Source organism: Heliangelus exortis, chromosome 12, assembly GCF_036169615.1.
Source record: "Heliangelus exortis chromosome 12, bHelExo1.hap1, whole genome shotgun sequence".
NCBI classification, from domain to species: Eukaryota; Metazoa; Chordata; class Aves; order Apodiformes; family Trochilidae; genus Heliangelus; species Heliangelus exortis.
In genome coordinates this window covers 3,317,705-3,332,523 of record NC_092433.1, presented here as the reverse complement: position 1 = coordinate 3,332,523, position 14,819 = coordinate 3,317,705, and the positions used below count along the sequence as shown (strand labels likewise).

The following is a 14,819-nucleotide window of genomic DNA, read 5'->3' as shown; positions in this document are numbered from 1 at the left end:
AAGCCTGGAGCAGCTTCCCACATCAGCATGGGGTGAAAGGGCCACTGTCTTTCACACGGTGAGACCTTTGCTCCTGGCAGGTGCCTGAATTGTCCCATGTCCCCCTCTCTTGGCATGGTGAAATACAAAGTTAGGTGTAGAGAAGAGAGGAGGCCCCAGAAAGGAAGCAGAGAAGTAACCTTTCTTCCCTTGCATCATGAGTTGGCTCCCCCAGAGTTTATTTCATGGACCAGGGATGGAGAGTAAGGGCAAAGAATAGAAGAGATTTCAGTTTTACTCAGATTGGCTCTTTCTGAATGGGCTGACATGTGCCAGTGGCCATGTCCCCAGACCATCCAGTCCTTCTTGTGCTGGGCTGTAAAACAGGAGTGCATCCTGCACTGGGTATCACAAAAACCACTAAATAGAGTCATGCAGGGGACTGGGCAGCTTTATTGTTCCTCCCAGAAAGCAGGAGAGAAGAGAACTTGCCCAGTTTTTATTCCAGCCTATATACCCACATTGTAATAAATTTGAAGGGAGGGCTTTCAAATGCATTTTTACAGCTTGTTTTGGAGGTAATGGAAGCAGATTGCTAATATAAAACTGCTACAGAAAGTAGGATGTACTTATTACAGCAGGAAACTTGACCTGAAAATAAACATGACCTGGAGTAATGACAGCCTCATAGCCTGTGGAAGAGGAGCAATTGATAAAGGTGAAGAGCTGTTGAGAGCTAGAAGATACTTGTGTATATACACACAGGGTAAAACAGAATATGTTAGCATAAGTACATTTCTAAAAATAACCAAAGAGTCCCCTGCAGTGCCTGTCCTGAAATGGGAAGATAATGCAACACAAATTGTGGAGATTGGTTGCCTTGTAATTTTTTTTTTTTTCTCTCTCCATTATCATGGATAGGCCGTGACTGCACAGCAGCATTCTGGGCACCTGCTGGAGTGAAAATTCAGGAGTAAATGTTTTTCCTTTGGTATTCATTACAGACCTTTCAGCTGCTGTAAGGTTACTATTTTGCATGCTGCTTTCAAGTCAATTGTAGCATAATTTAAAAATCCTGTTCCATCCCACCTCTCACTGCTGTCTCATCTGCCTCACCCTTGGGGTTTGAGAGCAGAGAGGGGAGGGAAAAAACCCATATAATGCATGTCTGCAAAATTATATATACACCCACAAAATCAAGGGACTAAAATACTATTTTAAAAGGAATTTAATCAATAAAGGGTTATTTACTCTTTAAAGATTTAAGCATAACACCATAGGCAATTCAGGGCCAAGAAGTCTCTGGGTAGCTTCAGCAGTTTCTAGAACCCAGATGAAACACTTTGGCATTTTCTGCTGTGCTGAAGTGACTGGAGCAAAAGATCCAACTGGATTCTGGAGCATGAATAATGTATCCTCTCATAAATACAGTCTTCATACTCTACAATGAATTTATTTGTTAAAACACCATTCCCACCTACCTAAATTCTTCTGTTTAGGAAATAAGTGTAAGCTGCCTTACGGAGTTGAAAAAGGACTGCAAGGCCTCTCTGGTGTTGCTCTGGCATCATGATGGCCCCAGCATTTAATAAGAAACAGCAGACAGAAGGCTCTCCCTCCCTCTAACTCTTGGCCTGCAGCAAAGAAAATGATAAAACCTGAACACCTCTGCTGAGCTGCTGTTGTCAAATGCAGTGCTGGAGATTCTCATTAGCCTCTGATCCCAGTTTGATTAAGCAATTACAGCTTGGGAAGCTAGTGTGGAGCTAGATGGGAGGCATTTATATATTTTCTTCCCCCATGAAAGGCAATTAACTACAAATTGTACGTAAAGAGTTTAATAGCACAATATGCAATTCATCTTCCTCTTGCCTGCATGTTTATACCTGAGAATTAAGTTGTGTTGTTGTTTATTTACTGGTTCAGAAAATACCTGAAGAGACTTTGTTGATGCAGGTGATATGACAGCATATGATTATCTGTCAAAGCAGCAGGAATTTACTGCTGATGATGCAGGAGTTGGCCTAGGCAGAGAGTGGCACTTTGATTACATAGAAGAATTTTCTTTAGTCCTGTTTCATCTGAAAGGCTTTGCTTTTTATGAGGCTTGCTTTCTGTCACAGCCTGTATTGGCTCTTTCTTTCATGCTGGCTTCTTCTTTCTGTGCTGTTAGTTCTCAACTCATGTTAAGTGACATAAAAAAATAAACCAAACACAAACCCCACACCTCATGTTAGTTAGAATAAAGAAATAAATAGTCTTTGTGATTAAAAATGACATCAGTTATCCCTGAAGTGCTGGCAGTATTCTTCTTAACGAGTTACATTTTTAGTACTTTTTGGGATACCTTTACATTTAGCCAGTGGGAATGTTGGCTGGGAGTGACCTGGGAGTCACCTGTGCATCACCAGAGGGCTGTCCCTGCCCCCCCATCCCCACTGCCTCTGGCAGGGCAGGGCAGAATTAAGATTTTGATGATATCCAGGCTAGGAAATTCTGTTCCTAACTGACAGATTCTTTATTCCTGATAATACCTCAGGTTAGATCTTAGAAGTGAAAATGAGACTAATGATATATTACTTGGAGTTAGTTTTCTGGGTTTATCTGGTGAGGGACAGCCCTTGCATGGTTAGTGCTCTTTGGGCTGCAGTGAGCACAAAGGAAAAGCTGCTGTGGCTCATTTTGAATGGTTCTGGTCCTGTTTCTTTGTGTCCAAATCTGGTAGCATTGACATCTTTGCTCTGGGGACTTGATTGCTATATATGTAAAGAAATACCCAAACAGAAAAGCATGTATACATGAATTTTCAAATGTCAGTGCATAATTACAGTAGCTGTGTGCAGGAGGAAGGGGGGGGAGTCTTTTTCCCAAAAGAGTTGGTGATTCTAGAAGTGAGTCAGGTTATTGAACCAGTCAGGTTATTTCTAGTTCCCAGCCTCAGGAGAGAGTTGTGGTCTTGGCCTTCACTGGCCTTGAAGGAGCTGGAGAAGCCAAGTTTCTAGCTCAGGGATGGAAAAATGTGCTTTAGTTTCACCTGCTACTGCAGCCTGGGAGGCTGGAGAGTGGAAAGGAGAGAAACATGATTGTGTTTTATCTGTGGGAAAACTTTATTCCAACTCTTTGCAGAAAACAAATCAAACCAAACTAAAAAACCACCACAGTTCCATCTAGACTTGGGCATCATGGCTGAGATTTTCCAAAGCAAAGCCCAGTAATGTCAGCATTAGGTCCATATTTTCAAGAGCAGAAGTAGAAGTTGGGCTTCCCTTTGGTATCCCATAGGAAGCAGGCACAATGTCCCTCTGAAGTTCCTGCCTCCAGTCTTGGCACCAGATTTCATAGAATCATAGAATTGGCTGGGTTGGAAGGGACCTCAGAGCTCATCAAGTCCAATCCTTGATCCACTCCCCCCGTGGTTCCCAGCCCATGGCACTGAGTGCCACATCCAGGCTCTTTGGAAATATCTCCAGGAATGGAGAATCCACCCCTTCCCTGGGCAGCCCATTCCAATGCCTGAGCACCCTCTCCAGAAAGAAATTCTTTCTCATGTCCAACCTAAACCTCCCCTGGCACAACTTGAGACCTCTTGTGCCCTCTTGTCTTGCTGAGGGTTGCCTGGGAAAAGAGCCCAACCCCCCCCTGGCTCCAACCTCCTTTCAGGGAGTTGGAGAGAGTGATGAGGTCTCCCCTGAGCCTCCTCTTCTCCAGCCTCAACACCCCCAGCTCCCTCAGCCCTTCCTCACAGGACTTGTGCTGGATCCCTTCCCAGCCTCCTTGCTCTTCTCTGGACCTGCTCCAGCACCTCAATCTCCTTCCTGAGCTGAGGGGCCCAGAACTGGACACAGGACTCAAGCTGTGGCCTCCCCAGGGCTGAGCACAGGGGCAGAATCCCTTCCCTGGACCTGCTGGCCACGCTGTTCCTGAGCCAGCCCAGGATGCCATTGGCCTTCTTGGCCACCTGGGCACACTGCTGGCTCCTCTTCAGCTTCCTGTCAATCCAGACTCCCAGGTCCCTCTCTGTCTGGCTGCTCTCCAACCACTCTGTGCCCAGCCTGGAGCTCCCCATGGGGTTGTTGTGTTGAACCTCATCCCGTTGGGATCAGCCCAACTTTCCAGTCTGTCCAGGTCCCTCTGCAAGTCTTTGTAGAAGTTCTGAACCCTGACTTGGTTTCTAAGGTGACTGCTCAGTTTAAGAAACAAAAAAAAGTCAGAATTTATGGTTTTAAACTAGTTTCTGAAGATGCTGGTGCATTGCTCATGTCCAAAACATTATATACCGTGATCCCTTCATAAATGCTAAACTTAATAAGCTGTGTATTCTATTGTCTGTTGAGGAAAAATGTTTCATAAAGCCTGGCACTTGTTTTAACAGTAATATTGATGGACTCTGTCAGGGAAGGGTATCTTGAATTAATAAAACTTGTGATATCCTCTAGGTTTCCACTTTCCAGATTCCTACAAATACCAAACAGGTATTTTGCATCTAAAAGGCCATTTGTTGAACTGAGGCTAGAAAGGATAGCAGAAAAGAATTTGAATCCCCTCAGATTAGTACTGGTTTGTCCTGTTATTTTAACTCTTTCTACACAAGTATTCTTTTAATGTAGTGTAACAGTTGCATGAATATGAAAGGGTTGCTCCCATTCCCTCAGCTATTTATTCATAGCTGCAAATGGTATCTTTTGCATTGGTAAATTTTATCTAGTTAATATTTATAAATTCTCTTACAATATGCACTTGCATTTAAGATGTTAATGTGGGGTTTTTTTTTTGTTTTTTGCAGGTTACCTTAATATAACAAACATAAAATCTGAGTTAAAACTTGCAGGGAAAAAAACTCCCAAAATAACAAAATATTTAAAATGCCTTTACAATCCTTCTTTAATTCATCCTTTTCTTTCTGTGGTTTAGAAAATACGAGCAAAATAATATGGTTCTGTATCTCCTCAGGTGGGATACTCAGCAGCTCTGCCATTTCAGGTTCAGTGAAACCAGGAAGTTTTCTGCAAGTGTTGGACATCATTGACCACCTTTAAATATTTTTTTTGTTTATTTATTATTTACTTATTTTGTCTCATTCACCGATGTCTCTCCCTTCAAAAATAGGCTTTTGCTTCAGTAAGATGAAGGAATGTTTATTTATTTATCTGTGACTCAAGAGCAACTCAGAAACAAATCATATTGGAAATACCCAGCTAAATAACACTGCTCAAAATACTCTTCATGGTATTTCATACCTTAGACCCCCTCTCCTGTGTTTATCCCTGTGTATGTTTGTACATGCAGAATCCTCTCTTCATCAGAGGTACCCAGAGGTGCTGAGGGCAGGATTTACCTCCAGCTGCTGTGCTGCTCCCCAGGCTGCTGCAGGATGAGCTCAGTGTCCCTGTGTCCCTGCATCACAGCGACAGTGACCACTCTGCTGCCAGCCAGGACTGGGTTCTACCAAGATTTATCTGGCAGATGGGAGGGAAAATGTTTTCTAAAGTAAAGATTGAGGGACTGTGATTTCCCACAGCTGCAGAAGTGAAGCAAAGCAGAAGTCATGTCACAGGTCATGTCACCTGAGCTTTGGTTTCTCAGCTTGGAAAATGGCAACTTCATCAGAGCAGAGCAGGAGAAAGCAGTCAGAGACAGAGAGAGTGCCAAAAAGCTGACATCAGGAAAGCCCTGGTGCTTCCTACAAACTGACCTCAATGCTCTTGAGCAGTCTCAGGTAATAATAACACCTTGGCTACTTGGCTGAAGGGTGGTAATCCACAGGAACAGATCTCCAGGAGCAGGAAGAGGCAGAGACAGACATATTTCTCAAAGCAAAATTTGTTTCTGCTTTCATCTAGCAAAAGCATTTAGGTTTTATCTCTTAGAGTATTATAGGAGCTGGGTATAAATAGTGAGCTATTTCAGTAGAGGCTTTGTTGCAGCTTTTTTTCAGCACCTGTCTCAAGCCTCTGAGGTTATTCTGCTTCCTGTCAGCTACATGGTGTTGTTATCCTGCTCCAGGAATTGTGACATTGTGTCACTTGGTTCATCCTGAAAGGCCTTTCCTTACTACAGAACAAAAATGTACATCCATACTGAGCCTTTCATTACAAATCATAAGCTTTATCTGTTTCAATAGAATTAACTGGAAAACCAATACAGTTTTTTTACCTTTTCAGTAGGAGCAGGAGAGCAGCAAACTGTCACAGTTAGGGGACTGCTTGATACTTGTAGAGCTTTAGATGGGCTGTGTTTAGGCCCAGTCACCAAGAGCTGTGTGTAGGTGTCAGGGTGTCCATCAGCTCTCAGTACAGCCACCAAGTACACCCTGGGCACCCTCGCTCCTTGGAGCTGTGGAGTTGTCTCAGTCACCACCTCTCACTCTGCTGCTTTTGCTGCTTGGGTTGGGGGTCTTGGGCCTGGGGGATGGTTCTGCTGCTGAGGTGTGTGCAGAGCCTGGGCCTGGCAGGGGGACCTGGGCCTGGGCCTGAGCCTGGGCCTGAGCCTGGGCCTGGGCCTGGGCCTGGGCCTGGCCCTGGCAGGGGGATGTAGGCCCAGCAGGGTGGTGACCTGGGGTAGCTGTGGAGCAGGGCAGTTCCCAGGGAGCTGAGGCTTCTGCTGGATGAGGAAGAGCTTCCCTCTGGTTGCCAGCAGCAACACTGATGAGCCTGTTGGTTGTGTCTGTGGAACTGTCAACAGCAGCAAGATCAGGTAACGGCCTCCTGGGTTTTGAGCACAGCAAGTAAAATGCAAACAGGTTATGTGACTGTTGTATTGAGAGTGTGGCAGAGAGAGGCTGGATGACTTAATTTTAATAAGCCTGCTGAGGCCCAATGAGAGAGTGATGCAGAGAAAGCTGTGTCAGAACATGGCTGCACACACCAACTAATTGTGTGTGCGTAAAGTAAAACTTGCATCTTTTCCTAGAGCAGCAAGGAAAACTTGAGTTTCAGCATCATGCTGGTTTTTTGTCTGGCCTCTTGATTAGAGTGTATCTGACCACAGTTTACAGGAATGGGCCAAGATGAGCTGTGCCTCTGCCTTTCCCCGGGAGGGGAAGCTCTAATGGCTTTGGGAAATTGATTAAATTGTGTTTTGAGTGATCCAGACTTCGAACACTCAGAGCGTTTCCGGGTGCTTCCTGGAGCAGAAGCTGACTTGCTTCAGGCGTTTGTCCCCCATCTGGGACTTTGCCAAACTCCTCCTGCCTTGCAGAGCTATTCAGAGCTGTGCCTGTGGCTACCAGCCACCCAGAAAGCCTCCTTAGCCACCAGGGGTATCTGGATGCTGCTGTGAATTCAGGTCTTCTCTGCTTCCTTCAGTTGCCATCTATACAAAGATGATGTTTTGATGTGTACAAACCACAACTGTACATGTGAGTCAGCATGTTCTGAAAACTGTAAATGTCAAAATAATTTTATTTTGGAGAATACATCTGTGAATTTTTCAGAAAGGTTATTGCCTCCCTCTTTGTGTTGATATCACGTACTTGTAGATGCACTCAGGTAATACTTCATGTAGAATTCATGTGTGTGAGGGTATGGGCACACAGAGCCCTCTAAACACAGAGCTGGGTATTTTTAAGAAAGAGGCATTCTGGATAAGGAAAGCCTGACATGCAGCAGTTGGATTTAGTCTGGGTAAATAATTAATCCCTGGAACTTTTACATGGTGATTTACTGGGTATAATAAGATCCATAACGGACTCAAAGTTCTTTTTATTTGAAAACTTTATAGAAGTGTCTGGATTTCTTTATTAATAGGTTTTCAATAATTAATCCCTCAACTTTAGAAATGAATTAACTGAAGAATGTAAGTGCCATTGTAATTCCCTGTAGGACCACTGTAGCATTATGTAAAGCCATACACAGCCTGTGCAGAAATTTTCACCAGATGTCTGCTCAAGAATATCTTTGACTTACAAAAAGAGAGTAATTTGTGACAGACTGTTCAACTTGTGTTTGGGTGGTGGGGGAAAAGGAGACTGAAATTGGATGATACATTGCACTGCTCAGCAAAATAACATTTGAAAATTTGGGAGAAACAATGAATGACATTTTCCTTATTAGCATTCATGTTCTGTGGCTCTGTCTGTGAGCAGGATTGAAAGTTGTACCATTGTTACCATTTGAAAGAGAAATCTTATTTCTGAGCACCCAGCCAGAAGCAGCAATTGCACTCAATTCCAGTTTCTGCATGGCAAAATGTTGGGAGTGTTGAATGCAGCACCTTTTATTTTATATATTTGGGAGTTTTTTGCTTCACCTCTATTTGTTTGCATTGCAGGGAGGGTAAACTTAGGTCTGTGAAATGAGCAGGGTTTTGTCAGGGCTCTTTTGGGTTCTGTTTTAGGCAAGTTGGAGCTGATTGAAGAGCAGCCCAAAGGGGTGACAGTAGCACTGGATATTCTGTCCCAGGGATTGACCTACACAAATCCTAGCAGGATGTGCCACTATTTGGATGCTTTCTGCAGACTTAGCAAACAAAGAAACTCAACCTCTCAGCTTTATCATGGAAACATACTGGCAGGAGCTTTGAAAAATGGATGCCAGGGAACTGTTGGTTTCCTTTGTTTCCATACAGAGGTGGCTGTGGTTGCATCCCATGGCTCAAGGCAGCACGAAGCAGGTGTTGGTGCAGAAATGAGCAGTTGTCACCTGTCTTGGGAAAGGCTTGGTAGGTGTCATTTGGCACCTACACAAGATCCATTCTAGGGAAAAAAAAAAAAAAAGTTCCAGGTTGTCCACAATACTCAGGTGATCTTTCCACATCCTTCAAAATGTACTTTGTTCCTGTGGATTTAAAAAATAATCCTTCTGAAATAACCCCAGTGTGGATTGCTTGATTATTTATTTCCTTCTGGCTCATGGGAGAGGTTTCAGGACAGTACAAAAAGGGATGCTTTGAGTATTTCACCATTATTGAAAGCTAATTTAATTTAAAAAGAAAAAACAAAACCCCAAACCATAACAGACACCTTGTGCTGTCAGTACTGGAAGTAACTTGCATCCTTCATAGCTCGAGTATACTTGTAAGTAGACATTTAATATCAAATAAATGTAAGGAAACCAACTAAAGAACATCAGGATGGGCTCTTCTGGCTTTATAGCCAAGGCCAAAGCAAAATGATTTATTTATATTAAGCCCAGGTAAATGCTTTGTCTACCCCATGCAGAAAGAGAGCCAGGAATGTATATAAGGTGCATCTTGGCTGCTGGATTTCAGTTGAAGATGTGTGGCACATCTGAAAATAGTTACTTGCTGAAACTCAGTGTGTCAGGAAACAAAAAACTGTGAGGTGATACGGGAGAAAATTACTGAAATGTTTGTGAAGCAAGAAATTGATACAGTTTGGGCCCACTAAACTATTTTTGCAATTGTTTTTTAAAGTTTCCTGTAGTTACCTACCTGTAAAAAATGAGAGGACTTTGTTGTCAGCTGAGAGTATCTGAATTAGATTCGCAAGATTAAAAATTCTTAATTTTTTTTTTTTTTAAGAAAAATAACATCACTTTAAATGAAGTATGGCTGAATTTCTTGAGATGAAATTTTAAAATGATTGAGCAATACTTCACGTTTCAATGACTTTGCAGTTCATAATTTAAACGAAAGGTGGCATAGCATCCAAGCTGGTGACCCACTCAGGCGAATGAAAAAGGTTTCTAATATTTGCCAGCTACCTATCTTCATTTTTCTTTTCTCTTTAGGAAGACAAGTCTCTTCTTAGACTTCAACACCTTTTTCTTTTTTGGTTAATAACTAAGCATTTAATTGCTTAGCTGTGCTTTTCCCCCTTTTGTTTAGTGGGGTTGCAAGCAGGACTGAGCACTGCATTGCACAGGCACAGGAGCACCACAGGGTTCTCAGAATAACCCTGGGTGTAAGGGCAGAGGTCAGATAAAGGGCTCTCAGCTCTCACACTGCTGGCTCAGGGCCTCATTTCTGTGTCAGAGCTTCAGACCCCAAGCAGCAGCATGCTGATGGTGAATGCAGTGGTGGGTTGTGATATAGTGCAAGGTGTGTAAGTGTCTTTCTGGGGTGAGAGAGGTGTCCCTGGGCAGCACTGCTTGGCTTGGTTTGCACACAGGCCACAGTAGCTGGCAGTTCACCCCATCTCAGGTTTCCACCAAAAGTAAAATTCATCCTCTTTATTTCTTCAGGAACCAAACATCTGCAATATCTGAAGATAGATTTGCCATCCAAGTGTTAGATGGTGCCACCTCTGGTTTCACTCATTTCAGGTTCCCCTGGCAGGGTGCTGTGGTCTCCTCTGACTGCACCTTAAATTTAGCTTTAAATTTGCTTTAGGGTAGGAATACAAATCTGCAGGCCACAGAATACTGGTTTTACAGCCTTCTGAGGTCTCCTGATGACTTCCAGTCTCTGAAGTAGGCTACTTCATCCTCACCTGGACTTTCAGTACCTGTCAAGCTGATGAGATGGGAAAGCCATGGTCAGGTTTCCAGAGAGCACAGAGCTGTGCTGCAGCCACCAGCCCTGGGGACAGTGGAGTTGATACCAGAACTGGCCCTCAGTTTCCACAGTGCAGTCCCACCAACAAAATCAAATGTTTCCTGCACTTCAGTTTTCTGGATTCTCAACAAAGCTTTGAGCACACCAAGGTAAATTTTACCCTGGTAAAGGAAGAAATCTCTCTAGTCAGTGAAAATGAAAGGACACAGTTATTAAATTCCAGTGCTCTGTGAGTGTTGAGCTGCAAAAGACGAGACACTGGAGTCCCTCTGAGTCCAGACTGTGTTTCCTCATGTTAATGAAGATCAGTAACATTTATATAAACAAGTTCCCGGATAAATCTTATGGGGGTGCCAAAGATCACCCATTCTTCCTCTCTTTTATGGCCTCAGGATAATTTTCATTTGCTAAATTACTGCAATTTGTAGCATGGGCACCTGGATTAGAGGGGGGAAAGAGTCTGTGGTGGTAATGAAAATGAATTTGCATTTGAAATTACTTCCTGTTCCTAATCTCCAGACTGGTTAGCAGCTTTCCCTAAGACACCTGGGGGTAGTTCTAATAACTGTTTGCATTTGAATGGGTACCTACCCCTAACTGTAACGTGTAATTAATTAGCATAATGGATTCTCATTTTCTTTTTGTCTAAGATTTAGATGAGAATGAATTAAATCTTTTGTGTGACAGGGCAAGAAGTCAGTCAAAACTTAAAAGTGCTTTCAGTAATGTAGTTAGTGCAAACCAACCTTTTTGTTATGAGTGACAAAAACAACGTTTCTTTTGCCACTTTTAGCTTTTGAAGGCAGAGATCTAAAATACTCTTTGTTTGTTAAGTCCCTTCTTACCTTGTGAGGCAAGCTGGTGTTCTGCTGAGATGTCTGATCAGAGAGGGGGAGGGTGGGCTGTGGGCAGGCTGTGACCTGTGCCAGACTGATCTCCCTTTAGCTTTTTTTTTTTTTTTTTTTTAAGAAAAATAACATCACTTTAAATGAAGTATGGTTGAATTGCTTGAGATGAAATTTCATCTGACCTGTGCCAGCCTGATCTCCCTTCAGCTTTATTCTGTGCAAAAGTATATATTTTTTTTCAATCTAGATTCAAAACAAGGACTGCAATTGGTAACAATTTTAAAAGATGAAACCTTATCACCCTGCTGCCTTCCCACTCTGTTTAGTCACTGTGCACTTGTGCCAAAACATAACCCTGGTGCAAGACACAAACTTCAGGAGTTATGTATTTCCAAAAGCAAATAAAATATAACCTGTTCATCTGTGAACAAATCTGTAGTGCACATCATCATATGCAAATAGTTTCTGCTGTTGGTTTTGATAGTGGTGTCTTAGAGAGGTTTAAGGCAAATGTGACAGAAGCTTTTTGCAGAGAGGCCTTTGTCCCAGGGGCTGCTCTCTGGGCATTCTCTGTGGGTCTGACAGCAAGGACACACTTTTCTTCTTTCACATAATAGAGTAGCAAAAGGAATTAGTGTTCTGCACTGAAGGGTTTGGAATTCCTGGTCCTTTTCACCTTAACACACCTGTGCAGGTCAGGATTATAAAGAAGGTGATGTGAAGATGTGCTGTCCCCCTGGTACCAGCTGGTAGCTGCCTCTCTGTTGTACATTCTCATGCTGAGCATGAGAAGCAAAGGGTCAGTACTAGGGAGAAATCTGTGAATCAGTGGAACTAGTATTTAAATCTCCTTCTGCCTGAATGCAACACATAACCTGCCTCTAACTCCCTGTAATTTAAACTTGGTATTTTCTGATCATTTCTTCCCTCTCGTTTAATAATGCCTAGGAATGCAATGTGGCATTATCCTGCTCTTCCACATCTTGCCTCCCATGTTTTCACAAGAGAGGTGTATTTTCAGGGGGATGTGTTTTCAGGGAGGTGGCTGTGGCTCAGACAGGGAGCAGAGGCTGTGGTGCTGTGTCTCAGCTCCACTCTGCTCAGAGCTGGCCAGGACTGTCAGCTTCACATGCCAGGGACAGGCAGAGGTGTCCTGGCTCCCTCTGAACATGGCCAGTGCTGCCCAAGCCTTTTGTCTGGGAGTTCCTCATGTTCCATAGAGAGGACATCAAAACATGCTGTGCTGCTGCCTCCAGGGTGCTGTGCAGGAAGCTGTGAAACAAAAATGCTCCTGTTTCAGTGCTCTCCATTCCGCATTAGCAGGGAGCATTTCTCTGCTGAGCTCTGCATTTATTGGTTCCTCTGCTGGGTTTCTGTGCTTTATAGCTGGCTCAAAACACCATTCAGAGTTTCTATTAGTTCTAGAGGTTACTATGCAAAAAGTCAATATTTATTTGTGTAATTCACACTAGGACTGAATCAAGTTCACTGACTGAAGTCAATCAGTGCAGCTGAGACTTTGTTACCCCACCAGGTGGTATTGTCAGTGCCGTGGCTGTTCCTACACCCTGTGTGTGTGTGTGTGTGTGTGTGTGTGTGTGTGTGTGTACACACAGGGTGGCCTTGGTACCCTACCTTGTTGTGCTGTGTGGTCATTGCTGGGGAATGTTGGGTTTGCTATTTTTGTTTTTCCTTAGTGATCACCCTTTGCATTATCCATAAAGCTGTGAGCAGGCAGCCTTCGCTCGGTTTTGAGGACAGGGACTCTCCAGTGCCAGCACAGTCCCTTGTGGTGTCACCTAAGGATGTGCAGCTGCCAAGAGAGGTGCCTTGTCTGTAAATATTCCTGCATTTGCATCAGGTCTTTTAACTGAGCAACACAGTACATCTCCATGTTGATCTATGGGACAAAATGTGAACACAGGTTAATATCCTTCCTGAATTAAAAATGGTGTTACTGAGCAGGCATGCACTGACACAGAAACCATGAAAATACTTGCATAAAATAGCTTTAAATCTAACTTTATTACATCAATAATAAGACCTTTCTTATAGCCTTCTTGCTCATATGTTTAAATATGCAGACAGTAAAAAAGTTAATTTTTAAAAAAATTTAAAATTGGATTTAGGTTGTTACTTTATATGTGACATTTCAGTGATGCTTATCATTTTAGTAACAGCTTAAATTTAGTGGTTGCTGTCAAAATAAGCATCTGTGACACAATTTGAGCTTCAAGCAGAATAATTTTGGGGTTTTAAATGGTGCTTGCAGAAAGGCAAATAATGGAAAATATATACTTTTATATATATAAAAGAGTTACTGAACTTTTTCATCCCTTTATTCTGGCTAAGTAACTGGAAGGAGAATCCCATGGCTGCAGCTTCTCTCTGCCAGGTCTGGTGTTTCAGCAACTCCCTGAAGGGAGGTTGTAGTCAGGTGGGGGTAAAGCTCTTTTCCCAGGCAGCCAGTGACAGGAGAAGAGGCCATGGCTGAAGCTGTGCCAGGGGAGGTTCAGGTTGGATATCAGGAAGCACTTCCTCATGGAGAGGGTGATCAGGCATTGGGATGGAGTGCCCAGGGAAGTGGTGGAGTCACCATCCCTGGAGATGGTTAAGGAAAGGCTGATGTGGCACTTGGTCTTGCCATGGAGTGGTGTTTTCCAGCCTCAATAATTCTGTGATTCAGAGCACCCGGGTGTGTTCCTGATATCCTGAGTTTCTCAGTCTGGAGCTGTGGGGACCCAGTGCACACCACCAGTGCTCCAGAGGGGCCCTGAGTGTGCAGCCAGTGAAATCCTGGAAGCCTGGTTCTTGGTGGGACAGATGCTTCAGTGGTGGGAGCTTGGGGTTCAGCACTCCAAGGGAGGAGAGTGAAGGAGCCACCCTTGCACATATTGTACTCTTACGAGACAAAGGACAATTAGATGAGGAGTGGAATCAGCCAACTTGTAATTGCAGTCCCCTCCTTTTCACAGTACAGAGTCCTGCTTTTATTGCCCCCAAGAATGCAGACTGAAAGGTTCCCTTTTACTCTATTTCAACCTACAATTTCTGGCAGTAGTAGAGTAGCCTTCTGCACCTACAGATCAACTTCTTTCTAAAGGGGCTCTCTGGCACCTTGTCAGGCTCTGTGGAGGATTTCCAAGCATCCACTGTCCTTCTGTCCCTGGGTTTGTGAGAAGTATGTGAGGGTGAGTGATGGCAACGTTGATCACTGCTGAAAGCCTCGTGCTAAATGTTTTATGGAGAGGAGTCGTATTTGCACCAAAAAAAATTATTTTTTGTGTGCCTATGGATCTGTCAAGAGAAATTTTAATTATCTTGATAGTATTACAGTGAATGTAGTTACCTAGTACTGCTGGATTTTGTGGAAACCAAAACTGTCTCTTGTTGGCAGTGCTGCAGGGAGCAGAGAGGGTGCAAACAGCTCAGAAGCAGTGTGAGCACTGTGTGGGGTTCTCTGAGAAAAATACCGAAATCCTGTACTAAATAAAAGCTCTGGCTACTGTTATTTTTCCCAGTGTTGTTCCTGTGGAT

The 14,819-nt window shown here is 43.5% G+C and overlaps 1 protein-coding gene across 14 annotated transcripts in view; it reads left to right on the top strand.

The window, feature by feature from the left end:
• IQSEC1 (IQ motif and Sec7 domain ArfGEF 1) overlaps positions 1-14,819 on the top strand; it is a 326,891-nt gene that overhangs the window by 236,777 nt on the left and 75,295 nt on the right. The window contains exon 1 of one of the 14 annotated variants that reach the window (XM_071755444.1): positions 6,550-6,672. The exons of the other annotated variants lie outside the window; for them this stretch is intronic. Within the exon in view, the coding sequence (XP_071611545.1) occupies positions 6,584-6,672 (89 nt within the window). The 5' untranslated portion in view covers positions 6,550-6,583. Of the gene's footprint in view, positions 1-6,549; positions 6,673-14,819 lie in introns of those variants that run through there. 14 annotated transcript variants of the gene reach the window in all.